The sequence below is a fragment of the Hibiscus syriacus genome, unplaced genomic scaffold, assembly GCF_006381635.1.
Source record: "Hibiscus syriacus cultivar Baekdansim isolate YM2019G1 unplaced genomic scaffold, ASM638163v2 tig00110730_pilon, whole genome shotgun sequence".
NCBI lineage: Eukaryota > Viridiplantae > Streptophyta > Magnoliopsida > Malvales > Malvaceae > Hibiscus > Hibiscus syriacus.
In genome coordinates, this window is record NW_024062844.1 from 239,216 (window position 1) to 254,824 (window position 15,609).

General features: G+C 31.9%; 1 protein-coding gene and 1 pseudogene across 1 annotated transcript; both read right to left on the reverse strand.

Annotated features, from left to right (window-relative positions):
* Positions 1-1,282: 1,282 nt before the first annotated feature.
* LOC120139199 (delta(7)-sterol-C5(6)-desaturase-like) lies at positions 1,283-5,303 on the reverse strand. The gene is made up of 3 exons (XM_039154511.1): positions 5,017-5,303; positions 3,714-4,019; positions 1,283-1,788 (listed from the first exon to the last, which is right to left on the reverse strand). Exons 1-3 carry the CDS (start codon positions 5,231-5,233, stop codon positions 1,493-1,495), a joined length of 819 nt encoding a protein of 272 aa, XP_039010442.1. The 5' UTR covers positions 5,234-5,303; the 3' UTR covers positions 1,283-1,492.
* A 331-nt stretch (positions 5,304-5,634) lies between these two features.
* Positions 5,635-13,498, reverse strand: LOC120139204 (annotated as a pseudogene).
* Positions 13,499-15,609: the final 2,111 nt, after the last annotated feature.

Consider the following 15,609-nt stretch of genomic DNA (forward strand, 5'->3'; position numbering starts at 1 on the left):
ACATTACGATTTAATTGCAATTTAGTCACCATTCGTTAAATCGAAAATGGTAAAGTTGATTGTCGGTTTTTTGCTTGGTATAATTATACGTTTAATTTTCAATTCTTACAAATCATACTAATTTAGTCCCACAAATATCATCCACATTTTTCCTCACCCCACTATGACCATTGTTTTCATATGGATAAATCGAAAGTGAAGGGAGACGGTTACTCTCTAAAAATTTTAAATATTTTCCTTATAATTTTCATTGAAAATCTATTTTTGTCTTTCAAAATTTTATAAAATCATCCCCTCTAAAATATTATAAATTTATTTTATAACATAAAATCTTATTTTGATTATTAATTTTCATCATTTATCGTCACCGTTCCACGTAACCTCCTTACCTCCCTACTCTTTATTTTTTTTTTTGTAAACTTACCTCCCTACTCTTTAAAAACCCAGACTCAAATCCAATCTTTTTATGACAACACCTATTATAGTAGCAAACAACAAATAACAACAACAAAAGAAGGGGAAAAAACAAAATGAATGAGAAAGAAAATAACTCATTTTTGACAACGATATATATATATTATTAAATATTTTTAATACACAGAAATTGCTTTAATTAATTTAATTTTATTAAAAAGTTTTTTGAAGAAATAAATTGATCAAATTTAATCGTGTTTGAATATATATTTAAAATCATCGTGTAAAGAATTTTGTTTATAAAAAAGTAAACAGTAAAATAAAGAATGTTTTATTGATTACCTTTTCCCAAACCTATAATTTTATATATTACATATAAAAATAAATAAATATCATATAACTTATTCAATAGATATGGTTTGAGAGGTAAACAATTCATTTTATTTAATTCTTTTCTTTTTATCCATAAATGTAATTTTGTATTTATTTATTTCTTATAAAATGTATTTATATCATATAATCATTTATAATAAAAAAACTTGTACATTTCAATTTCAATTATATGTTGCATGTTATATTGCCGGTGTATTTAGGATACAATGTAATTAACAATTATTTGTTATATGTTATCGTGCTAATATAATTTTCCGACCAAACATCTTTAGTAGTTAAGAGATTGTTATAACTTTCGAATGTAACATAAGCGTGCTTGAATTTTTAAATTTATATTTATATAGAGAGAGCAAGAGCAAGCGAGTCCAAATATAAAAATGGTTGTCCCTTGTTTCCATATGTAATGGGGTAAGGGGAGGTAAGATAGTAGGCTGCCCCCAACACTAGGTTGAGTCCAGATATAAGTTGATCACAAATCACAAGTGTCTGATTGATACTAAAAAAAAGGTCTGAATAAATAACTTGTACAAAGTTTCTAGCCAAACATGGTTTCAAACCTGCAACCAAGATAACACACACACCCAAGGGCCAATAAATCTCAAAAGCAACCAGCGTGCAGAACTAACCAACAAACTAAAAGAAACTTCGAGAAGACGAACCGAAATGTCGAGACAAGCAGACCCGGTTACATCACCTTCTTGGCTTCATCATCAACAGGGTCACGTAGGGTTCCAAACATCCAATCCATCCAAATGGTGTAATGCCCATAATTATGGCGATACGTAGTGTGGTGAATGGTGTGGTAGCCAGCACCCATGACAGGCCAAAGGTTTCCGTGGATGCAATCGTGAATGTTCGTCGTCCAGATGGCCTCGAGGAATACGAGTCCGATGTGAGTTCTAAAATGAGTTGGGATGATTAACAGTGCTATAACATGAGGGGCTGCCTGCAGTATTCCATCCAGAGGGTGAAAAGCCAAACCTGAACATAAGACAATGAGCAATGTTTCATTTAGAAGGGTAAAATATCCATAAAAAATTTGCAGCCTATGCTATTCAAACTAGAGTGTGACGGGCATATGTCTGTCTAATACAGGCATGGTCAAATTTCAAGTTTTCCACGTATTTAGATCTTTGGCGATGATATCCCTATACCGTGTTTCAGACAGATAATTTAAGAAAAATGAAGAGTTCAAACAGCATAGTTTTCAACTGAATTGGATATATCGAGATAGTATATCCGCTTAGCCAAAGTGTGTTTTCTATTTGTCAACACAAAGAAATCTTCTATTTGGAACAAATTTTAAGTTTGCCACACTAAATAGCTTCAATGAAAGAAACTAGGTAGCCATCGGTGCAACTAACAAGAAAGGGAAAGACCAAGAAAGATGCTGCAATTAGGGATGGGAATGAAGTGGAGAAGGAACGGGGATTGCCTAATCCTATTTTACTCGGCCTCAAGTATGAATGTCGTATATCAGTATGTGTATTTGTCTTAGACAAGTATATTTATTTATTTTTTCTAATTTGTCCATGTATTTGAAGGATCCTTAGAGGGATAAGAGCCGAACATGAGTGTACGATTTTGGTACATAAAGAAAAATGAAGGGATAGGGCAAAATAGGCATTATCTACGCTAACCTCCATATGGAAGTATATCATGACATACACAAACACTATATACTAATTTATTCATGAAAATAACTTTAATATAATATACAAACTATATATATGGGAAATATTAATATATCTCTAAATAATTATATACACGACAGATATAAAGGACAATATAAAATATTTATCACACTTCTACTTTAGCAAAATAGAATAACTTGTAATTAGCAGATCTGTACTGTTACTGCCAATTCAGATTGTATTCGGCGAACAGTGCCTTTTTTGGTCCATATTCTGAATGAGCATATAATATTTTCCAAACTCCATAGACAGATAGTTTGAGATGTGGATTAAATAGATTGATGGTTCCAGGAAAGCAATGGAGCACTTAAATTGCATAGAATTTTTTAAAATTTTTTATGCTGGATTCAAGGAAAGGTTGAAAGGCCAATGGCCTAGGTACATCAGAAAGAAACGCTAAGAGAACAGGATCAGGAAAAAGATCTTTGAGATGGCACCCATGAAGCACTACTACACATATATCCTACAACCAAGTAAAATCTGCATCAAGACTAGTTCACACATTCTCCGGAAAGCTATTCATTAGCACGCAGCTTAATGTAATAGCATCACTAAATGCTGGCAATACAACTACAAACAAAGAATGCTTAAAAACTTTTGATAGGCAAAGCTCATAGTGAAAGAAATTGACAGAACCAATCTGATTCCCTTCCTAACAGATGAAATGCTTCACAGATTAATATCTCAAAGATGTATGCAGTCCAAATTACCGCAAGATTTGTTATTAATCCGTACTAATGGTTAGATATCCTTTGAGAACTTCTCACTGGTCCTAGAAACTCGAGATATGAACTATCTCATGTGCAAGTTGGGAGCATACTTCAGCTGCTCAAACTGGGACCTAGGTGCCAGCATTAGTTTCAGCCAGGGAAATCCAGAGCCAAGCAAATTAAGAAGCTCATACACAAGATGAGAAAGATAATGGTTAAGCTTACATAAAATTAAAGGTCATTTTTGCAAATAGCGGAGGATGAGATCCCCAAAAATACCAACTGCCTAAAACTGGCAGATTCTCTGGATACTCTTAAACTCAAGCTTTCTAGCATGGTCATATCCATTTACTGAATGATATTAATTTGCCATATCAATCAACCATAAAATCCCGCATGTTGTAAAAGTAGGAAACAGAAACTATTTCAATATGGTCCAAAACTTTGGGCAGTGGAAGAAATTATAAATCATTGAAATTAGAGAAAATAGATAAGAACTTACCAGCAAACGGAGAAAGGGTATTCTGTTTGTTGTAGATGTGATGAGTTGCATGAAGATACTTGTATAGAGGTTTTATGTCATGCAACTCCCTATGCATCCAGTAAATGCCAAACTCGACAAAGACAAGATATATAAATAAATATGCCGCATACATAAACCAACTGGCATCACTTATTCTAGCATAACATTTTGTCCAGCCATTTTCAACCATGTATTCGGAAAGTGTTGGAAGAGCACAGTACCAAGGCATGGCCTTCATAGCAACATAAATTTGCAAGAGCATGGCTTTATTTGTAGGTATAGCATCTGCATTATGAGCACTCACAACATTAACAAAGGAGCCAGGAATTTCATATTTGTAAAACCAAAACAGAAAAAAATATAGTTGGCATTTATGAGTAAGTTTTGCATTGTTCGGTACCGAACGGCTTTTAAGATTGCCTTAACTGTTGCAAATAAGAAGAGAGATTATCATTTTGTTAAACAAAAATGAAGCACTGGAGCTGTTTTGCAGGTATCTTGCATATATTGGCAAAAGGTTAGCATTCATCAAAATCTCATAACCATAATTTTCAGGGAGAGATTTTAATTAAGAATGTCACATGCAACTAGCAACACTATCAGCAAAATTCTTTTAGATTATCACACGCTATGCTATTAGATTCTTCACTTTCCATAAAATACTTATGACCGGATCTTGTGTTCGGCACATATTCAGACACTAATAAGGCTATGTCTACCTTAAAATACAAGGAAAATCTTAGAAAACAAATTATGCATACTTGTGTAGGATCACGAGCACACCCGAAACTATCCGGTGTTCGGTCGACGTAGATCAAAAGTATTAACAAAATGATCATAATGCATTCTGCACATATATTATTTAATCATTGACTGGATTCCCATCTATACTTCAAAAGTAAAAAACTGAATCCAATACGGATCCTCCTTTGACTAAAGATTATCAGTAAAAAGGCTAAATCAATAAAAAAAAGGGTTATATCAAGATCAGAAACTGTTCATATATAAAAGAATTCCCAAATCCTTTGTTAAACTACATGTATAGAAAATCAAACATAAAACGTACAACAACAACAACAACAAAAAGTAAATGAAATATTCCAGCTTCACATATGAACTCTCAGATTCAAAACGATGTCAGCAAACCAATGATAATATAAAAGTATATATACAATATCAACAAACGTTTACACAAATCAACTTGAAGTAAAGAACCAATCAAAATGAACAGAACCCAGATTCAAAATCAACAAAAAAAAGAAAAAACGGAGAAAAGGAGTACCTTTGGGAAGATAAACATTGCGTTTCAAGTAGTAAATATAGAAGCACCAAAGGAAACCGGAGATGAGATAAAGCAAATTCCCGGCAATGTAGTTTCGCAGCCAAGTTTGCAAGACATGGGGGAGCGGATCCCAAAACTGTGTAGGCAAAAGGTTGCCCAACACAAGGTGGTTGTACCAAGTGGTCTCATCCACGAATTCCTGCAAATACTCTCCCATTGATATGTCAATGGAATTCGGCTCTGATCAGCCACACAAGCAACAGATTTAAGTCTCAGGAAGAACAAAAAAAACTGAGCCAAATGTTGTGCTTTCTTTATGTTTAGGTAGATAACTAAAAAAAAACATAATATTAAAAAGATAGTGTAAACTATAACCATGGTCATCAATGTTTGAGTAAAGTTTTTCTTTTTCCCATTAAAGTTTCAAACGTTACAAAGTGATCACTAATATTATCGATTTGTAATAAAATAGTCACAGTCAACCCCCATTAAATTGAATTGATGATGTAACAATGTTAACAAAAAAAGGTTAATATTTAATTTTACCTCTAAAATATTACTAAAACATCAAATAGATCCTTAAACTTTGAATTTATATATGTTTGCCCCTAAAACTATCTAATTAGAAAATAGTACAATAATATCGTCCTTGGAGGAGGAGCTGTTCCCGACGCCGGGGAAGTTTAAGATTTCCATAAAATCTGACGCCATAAAATAGTATTTGTATTGACTTGTCTTTGTTTGGGAAGAACCTCCATTTGTTGGAATTTCTGCAGCATCATCAATTGATTGAATTGCACTGCCTGGTGAGCTCCTCACATACACATTTGCAACTGATTTATTTGAAATAACAAATTTTTCCACCAAACCAGGTTCCAGTAGTTTGTTTTTGAACTCTTGGAAACTAATTTGAAGAACACACCAAAAAAGAAAAGAACTGAAGAGAGAGAACCGGAAACTAAAACAATTGCAAGAGAGAGGAAGAAAACAGAACAAAACTTCTTTGCCATCCACGGGAACAGCTCCTCCTCCTAGGATGACATTGTTGTACTATTTTCAAATTAGTAAGTTTCGGGGGTAAATTAGATATAAAATTATTATTAAGGATCTATTTGATGTTTTAGCAATAATTTAGGAGTAACATTAAATATTAATATTTTTGTTCATATTGTCACATCATCAATTTAATTGAGTTGACGGTAGAATGACCATTTTATTACAAACCGATAACGTTGGTGACCAATTTGTAACTTTTGAAACTTCAGTGAGAAAAATGAAAATATACTCAAATATTAATGACCATTTGTGTATTTTACCCTAAAAATATCCCTAACGATTTGATTCAATAGTTACTTTAGTCTTCACTTTTTTTTAGAGCATTTTGATCCTATTGTTTCATTTTGAGACAAAAAGATTCTTATATGGATGAAAATAACACACCAAAATAGAAGTATTTTTATCTTAAAATGAAATATCAAGGGCTAAAATGTTTTCTAAAAAAGAAATAAAGGAAAAAGTAATTATTTGATCAAGCTCTACGGGCCTTTTTTTGTTCAAAAATTAAATGTTATAGGCCAAAATGCTCTACAAAAATAAAGGTCAAAGTGATCATTTTTATAAACGTTGGGGTTAATTTTAGGATTATGTCAAATAAAAGGGTAAACTACATGTTTAGTAACCTAACTATCACTTTGGTTCCATTTTAGTCACCCAATTATTTATTTTTTAAAATTATACCTAATGTTCACCTACCGTTCAAAAAATAAACAGAACCACTGATTTAGTAAATGTTTTTTACTTTTTTTAATGACGATGTGATATTCCCTTATATGACACATCAGTATCATCGCTAATTTTTAACGATGGGCCTAATTTTAAATATGATTTAAAAAAAATAATAGTATGTAACTAAAACAGAACTAAAGCAATAGTTCGGCAATTAAGTATGCCGTTTATCCAAATAAAAATTGCTACTTTTTTTATTTGAAATTTCTATGGGTTTGTATCAGAGCTAAGTCGAACCAATATCTGTATACTTTTAAACTTTTATTTTGAAGAATCTGAAAAAATCCGGTCCAAATGGTAGATATTACATAAATAACATCATTAAAAAATATTTAACAAACCAAATTTATTCTAATTGTACTTATTTGTATATAATTTGAATGCTTTCATTCATTAGCAGCGGCGGCACCAGCGTTACAGCTGGTAGCCGTCGTAAATATTTTTTTATTTCGTATATATAATTTTTAAAGAAAAATCTTTATATTTATTACACGAGTTTCTCAACTTTCATAATATGTTTTTTCTCCGTATTTTCACATATTTTTTTAATTTTCTTTTAGGGTTAGATTTGATATCACTATAACTGATTAAGATAGAACTCATTTGTTATCTCGTTGATCTTTCCTGATTTGAACCCTTGAATTAGATTTGGATACGCAACTTGCGATCGCATATAATTATCTCGTTATGCTTGTCTCTGATTCACATTTTTTTCAGTGGTCTTTTAGTAGTTTAAATTTCCTATTATGGTTTATTTGTCGTAGCAGTCATATATGTTCGTATCTACTTGTTGTTCGAGTTTAATTTACATGTAGTAGTTTAAATCCCCCATTGTGGTTTGGTTCTAGAAAATATTTTTCTATTTTCATTTTCTATTTTGTTTTAAAAAAATAGCTTTCATTTTCAGTTTTTTGGAATTTAGAAAACATGTATGGTTAATATAAATAAAAACTTGAATCCAAAACTAAAATAGTAAAATTGTATCTGGTATCTATTTTTTTTTAAAATAGAAATACACAAATAGTTACTAAATAATTAAATTAAACTATAATTATTAAAAAAATTCATTATATAAATTAACATGTGAGTTATGCAAATATAAAATAATAAAGTTGATAAGAAATTACATAACCCAAATTTATTTTAGTTTATAATAAGAATATAATATTAGTGCATATTGAACATTGATTAAATTTTAAAAATACACAAAAATATTAGTATAAGCAAGAACATATAAAAAGTTTCATTAACATAAAAAATATGTTTATTGGTAATTGAAACCCTCAAACTTTAAGAAAAAAAATAATTAGTGTAGTCATTGAACGTTTTTAGCACCAAATGTGATCTTTAATGTTAAAAATAAATAAATATCTAAACATTTGAACAACAAAATCAAATGTTGATTGTCACGACACTTACATGGCAGTTCACAAACTTACATGACAATCTACAAGATTGATGTAACAGTACATAATGGATGATGATGTGGTAGCTAGACTTAACTGATTATTTTAGAAAGTTTGATGACTTATTTAATTTTAAAAAATTAAAAAATTATTTAAATTAAAAATATAAAATATTAAAAAATTAAGATATTAAATACATCAAATATAAAAATTCTACAAAATTCAATTATTAACTAAAATTTTATTTAAGGACTACATTGAGTGTAAAAAAAGTTCAACGACCATATTGATCTTTTACAAAAGTTTGAGAGTTTCAAATACCATTAAGTTAAAAAAATTATTGTTAGAATGATTTAAACATGTGCAAAGTAAGTTAAAAATCTAGATATCATGTTTCCTTATTTTTAAATTTCCTAAACAATCTTAATAAAAATATTGAAAACATCTTTTTATGTTTTAATATTTTCACTTACTTTTGTTTTCATTTTCCATAAATCATTTTCTAATTTTGCAATCAAACACGTTTTCTTCAACGTTTTCTATTTTCCTAGAAAATAAAAATGAAAATAATATGTATTTTCTAAAACCAAACACACCGTTAACTTTTCATCTTCAATTATGAATCTCCAACGAATGTTCTTGCTTTAGCAATGAAGAAAACATGTTCTAACCAACAAGTTTATCATCCAAAAACATATTATCATAATCCCCTAAATAAGATTTAATTTAGAGTTAAATATAATATTCAATAAAAAAAAATTGGTCATCTTTTCCAATGGTTTTGAGCCTTTAGATCACTTGAATCCCTAAAATCAAGTTTAGGATTTCGAATCAACTTCCTCTAAGTTAGAAACAAAACATACCAAATGAAAACTAAGGTACAAAGCTGTAATTTGATGTCTAAAATGGTTTAATGGGGTTTCGATTGAACTTGCTTAGAATAACAACTAATAGTTTGCTTCCTTTCTAATTTCAAAAACAAAACCAAACAAATGTCCAATAAACCAAAACAAATACAAAAAAAGAGTGAAAGGAATATTATAGTTCGGCCGGCGATGTTCACGACGTTAGAGGACTCTGTTCGTGAATCCGGACGGCGAGAAGGGAGAGTACACCATTGGGAACAACATACTCCAAAATGGAGACAATCGGACGGCGAACGACGGTGGATTGGAGAGAGCAAAGTCGAACGGTCTTTAGTTATTTCAAGACGAACGACTCATCCTCTCACAAAACGGACCCTAGATCCGAGATGGGGAAGTCTAGACGGATCTCTAGGTAAAATTTGGTGGCCAATGACGGACGAGACGACGGTCGACGGGGTAAGCCACAGGTGAACAGTCGGTTTCTAGAGAGAGGGCCTCTCTCTCTCTAATTTTTTTTATAAAACTAATTAAAATGAAAAAAGAAAAAGAAAAGAAAAATGTTGGTATTTATAGGAAACGTTTAAGGGGAAATCACTCTTAGCTCCCCCAAATTTAGGCGTGTTTTTGCAAAATAGTCACATGTAGGGACTCATTTCATAATTTCACCATTTATGTTTGTGCTTTATAATTTTTGGTTTAATTGTTGTTTAGTCCATGTATATTAGCGAATTTTTCCATTTTGGTTGTGTAGTGGCTATTTAATTGTCTTTAAAATATTTAGGGATTAATTTAATAATTTTATCTTTATTGTTCGAATATGTGTTTTATGCTAAAGTAAATGGAATATTTGGGAAATAGTTGCTTAATTTCATGCATGTGTATATTTCGAACATCACATATTTTATTTGTTTATTTTAATTTGGCCATGTAGTTTTAATTTATTTTAATTTAGTCCCCTTGTTTTATTTATTTCCATTATTTGCAGTTTTAGCACTTAATATGGTTTATGTTCATTTTAGTCCTTTGTATACTTTATTTTATCTTAATTTTGGCATAATGGTTTGGTTATTTATGTTTTAGCCCTACTTTTATTTTTTTATTTTTAGTTTTTACATGTTATTTGCACGTTAATTCATTTTAGTCCTAATTAATTTCGCATGAAAGTCTCATTAGCATAACTCAACTGATTTCATAATTGGATTAAAGGAAGTATTTATTTATTTTAAAATATTAAGAAATGACCGTCTTAAAGTAACTAGATGTCCTATCCGATGTTTTAAAATAAATAAATACCCTACTAGAAAAAACCCAAAAATCGATTACGTTTAAAATTAATCAAGTTTGAAGGGAGAAGGAAATATTCGCTTATTTAAACTTATCGAGACAATTCGTCTAATTTTATTACGGTTTAGGTCTCGATATTTTAAATAATTGAACATCCCTTGTAATTTCTAATCATATATAATTTGGATAAATTGGCTTAATTTCTTTCTTTAGTTGAATTAAATTATTTTAATCTTGAATTTTTGGGAGAAATTATTATATTCCTTTTATTTCAGTTGGAAAGAGAAATATTTGTGCTAAAGTATTTTAGGGATTATTTTCTCTTCGATTGTAAATATTAGAATATTCTATTTATCCTTAGAATTTTCCGGTAAATAAAATTGTATGGTTGAATTTGGAATAATAGGATCGTAACTTAAATTTATATTTGAATTCTTAGATTTCCACTATTAGAGACAATTTATAATCAATGGGGTACCAATTTTGGGCGTTGTGAGGGTGCTTATCATTTCCCACACGTAATCGATCCTCGAACCCTTTTTTTATTAAAAAAAATGAATCTTTGGTTACAGGTAGATTGGTGCATCTTTTAAAAAGACGTTTTCTTAAAAACTTTTTTAAAAGAAATTTTTTAGGTATTCGACTTACCTAACCCAAAAGGTCGATGATGAATCCTCACATTTCAAAATCTTTTCAAAGAAAAACCCTCAAATCGTACTAAATTTTTCCCCGCCCGAGCGAAAAATGTTTTCGACACAATAGAATAATCAGGAGAAATTAGAGGAGGAATGCTCTTTAATAGTCCAATATCATCTGATCCAATATCTGCCACTTTGGCCTCTGATATTCCATCTTTAATCTTTTTCAATGTCACAACTGATACATGCATCACAAGGCTCACATCAAAGGAAGAAGTAACAACTCTTCCAAATTATCCACTCGTCCAAGCCTTGGAAAAGAAGACCAGAATAATAGCATACTTTTGATGACTTTTTGAATGGGATACTAATATTATTTGGTCAACATTCTCTGGACATATGATCTTCTGTCTCTTATCTTTCCAACGGTTCTTGAATTACATCAATCTGATGTTAGGAACTCAAGATATGGTCATTTTAGTAAAGACAATGCATGCAGAAAATCTTATACTGAATTAATATGTGATTTTGTAAATATTACGAATTTACAATATTTTTATTTGATTATTTGTAATATAATTTAACATAAGATGATGCATTATCTTTTAGGATTAGATTTATTATTTTATTAGGAATTAAGGTTATGTTAAAATATTAATTTTAGTTTATTATTATTTTATTAGGAATTAGAGTTGAGACATGTTTAGTTTGTTATTATTTTATTCATTATTTATTTAGGACCTTTAGAACTCATTCCCTATATAAAGGAGGCTTCATTCAACTTTGTAAGACAAATTTCTTTGATTAATAATACAACGAGTGTTCGTTTTTGCAAGTGCTTATTGCCTTGTGCCTTCGAAACTTCTTCTCCTGGAGTTCTTTCAAGTTCTTGTGAGGGAGAGTAATCTTCACACTCTAATTTGCCTTTTCATCACGACTAGGAGGGTTGGTTAGAGCTATATTATCGTGTTTTCTTTTTCATTGCGACTAGGAGGGCTCGATAGGACATTATCAATCTATTTTCCGCAAATCCATCATCACCATCATCACATTTTCCATCCACCTTCACAAGGGAGATCTTTTGATTTCTTGATTATCATACTTTATTTTTAAGTTTTTATCTTTTGTTTATATTGTTCTAATATTGTTCCTTAACATGTTTTTAGCACTTAAAAGAAACCCTAAAGAACCCTAGTTGCTGCCGCCACCTTCCCCTATTCATTCCCCATTGTTCTTCATCGAGTCTAGAGTTTTTTAGGTTTGATTCTTCAACAAGAGCAACGTTAATTAATCTGCCACCGCTTCCCTATCACCAACACTTCTCCCATTGAGGGTCTCATATCCCTCTCCTGTTGCAAACACCGAAACACCAATTTCGCCACCACCGTAACCTTGTTTTTCATTGCACAATCATTCTCGAACCCAAGAGATGGATCAATAGGTTCATGCAATGCTCGATTCTGGATTCTGTTGAATTCCATGTATGCCAAATTTATGTCATGTCGATGTCTGGTGATGTCCACTACTTGTTTCGTTGAAACAAGCTCGATCAGGATGACTCTAAAGCTATAAACGTCACTCTTCTCGGTGAGTTGGTAGCATTGGTGTTACTTTGGGTCGACGTAACCGGGGGTTCCTTGCAGAGCAGTCGAGACGTGCGTGACATCATTAGGAAACAACCGTGACAATCCGAAATCAGCCACTTTTACAAGGAAACTCTTGTCTAGGAGAATGTTATTCGATTTAACGTCGCGGTGTATGATCTCCGATGCGTGGAGGTAAGCCAACGCCTTTGTCGTATCAACGGTGATGCTCAAATGAACATGCCAAGTAAGCGAGCTCGTACTCAATTGCTGTTCGTGCAAATGATCAGCCAAGGTTCCATTCGGAATGAACTCATAAACAAGGAGAAGCTCTCAACTACATCTTGAGGTGCATCCGTAGAGCGTCACGAGGTTCAGATGACGGATGCGAATGAGGATTTCTATCTCGTTTATGTATTGATCAACACGCTTGAAATTGTTATCGTATAAGCGCTTAACAGCCACTACACGCCTTTCCCTGAGTTCACCTGATCAAGAAAATCAAAGATAAACAGGGCGTTTTCTAGGTAGCAAATACTTAAGTATGAGAATTTAAGATTATTACCATAATAAACAGTGTCAAAACCGCATTCTCCAAGTTGTTTAGAAGGATTGAAATTATCAATGGCTTCCTCAAGTTCTTCATAACTAAAAACATGGGCTCCAAAGTAAGTGCTTCCTCTTTCAATGTCGAATTTTGAGGTGGAAGATGAAGAATTGGTTTGAGATGTATTAGTTGTGGAGATTGATGGCCCTTTACTTGAATGGGATGTTAGAAGGTCTCTGTTAATAATCTGGGCTGAGATTTTCTTCTGCTGTTGTTGCCGGAAACATATATTTCTGATTCCTATAAGTATAATGACAGTGACCGCACTGGCTAATCCGAGGCCTGAAGATGAAGGAAGAAATTGATTAAACATGGTTCCTGGAATGCTTAAAGTTCTGGGAAACAATGCAATATGTTAGTAATGAGGTGATAGATAATACCTAGTCCAAGCCTAACATGGTTGCCTCCTGCAATAGAGAAAAAACTCCAAATGTTAACTAAATATCAATTTGCCCATGTGAAAGAGATTCAGAGTTCAGGCCCATAAATTTGCTAATGCACAAAACATAAATTTCAACTAAGGTACTGCCCAAAATTAGCAAATTTTACATCATTTTCAATGCAAAAATGGAAACCAATATCTAACTTAAGTAGGATAAGATTTTGTAAACAATTCAAGGATCTTTGAAGTTTATATGTTCATAATCATATGATAGACATGAATATAATTTGGTTTACTCCAAAGGTCGTTGTTGGGTCGAGCTCGAAGCTCGAGTTAGATGACTTAGTAACTCAGTGAGTAGGTGAGAAGCACAAGGTGATATTGATGGAGCAGATAGGCCACCGGTGAAGGTGTGAAACGCTAGGAAGAAAACAAATGGGAAACGTTGAAATTGAAAATAGCCTAGAAAGGAAGTTTTAAACTGAGATGGCGCATACAAATGAAATGAAAGCAGCTAAAAAGATAGATGTCCATAATTGACCATGAAACTCAACAGCTGAAGCTGTCAAAAGTGTGACGAAAGGAAGTAAACATGATACGCGTTTGGAGAAAGCAAATGAAGGCGGGCCATTGTCCTTTTGTTTTCCTAACAATACCACAACATGAACTTTTAATTTTATTAATTATAGAATTAAATTTTAGTTTTATATTAGGTTATGCCATTTTGTTGTTAACCTAAGACCACGACATGATTAATGGTTGTTGATATGGCCTGCAATATTAAAATGATGTCATTTTGGTATAGTTGTTATGATGCCTAAAATGACGTTTTAGATGCTAAACTTTAGGGGCATATCGGTTTTGTCACTGAACTATTAAATAGTTTACTTTTTGGCACTGCACTTTTTGACCGTTCTGACAACCAATCACTATCCATCATCGATAGTCTTTTGCAACAAACTCGATACTAAAACTTTAATTGAAATGCAATGTCACATTTAATATTTTTAGGGTTAAGTGTTTGGTTGGGATATGAAATATACTAGACTTTTCAATATTATAGATATGATTTTTTAAGGTGAAATTATAAATCAATGAAATAATGAGAATCATTTGACAAATTTTAATTCCAATTTTAATCCTACAGAGGAAAAAGGAAGGAGAGTATTCCTAGTGAGTCTATAACTCATAACCTAAGAAAATACATTGGAACAAAGATGAACAGCTTGGTCAACCAATCAAATATACTTACTCATTATTTAATTATTATATCTTAATTAAATATATTTTTTTTGTAACATCCTAATCCAATAAGACATAAAGTCGGCCGATTAGAATGCCACACGAGACCACATGAGTGACTAATCCAAAAAATTTGTTTAATGCTTGGTAAATCATAAATTTTAAAACCATTCAAAGTAACATAAACCAACCAAAATATATAAATAGTTTACATTCAAGAGCTCCCAAAATAAGTATATCAAAATAATACAATAGAATATTACAAAATAAAGATACAATTCTAATACACAAAGGGTTTATAAATGATACATGCCCTCTAAGAAATATAATTCGATACATACTCAGCTACTCGATCGGTCTGAGATGTCTGCAGTGCGATAAGTTCCTCGAATGCTCCTACTAGATAATTGCGCACATAAACATATTCCAAACGCTGAGCTCACTAGCCCAATGCCACACTAATAACTAAACCATACTAAAAGTGTTCATTAAATGCTCATGTTATCGGGTGCAATAAAAATAGAGAGTTTACTTGAATACTTCACTCTACTCTAAGGTATACATCATGGTTCGACTGAGGGTTCTGCATCTCGGAGCTCACACACCCCTCTAGTCTACCTAGCGTGAGTTCCAGAATTTCTACATCGGACTCAACCCTTGATTAACCCACCCTCGCAAGTGTCGGGCCTCGCGCCCTAATTAGTCATTTTAAAGTGCCTCGCGCACTACCTAAGGATATCCAGAAAATTCTATTTCTTGACACCAATATCATTTACTAAAGTAACTCAGGTGTCCTGATT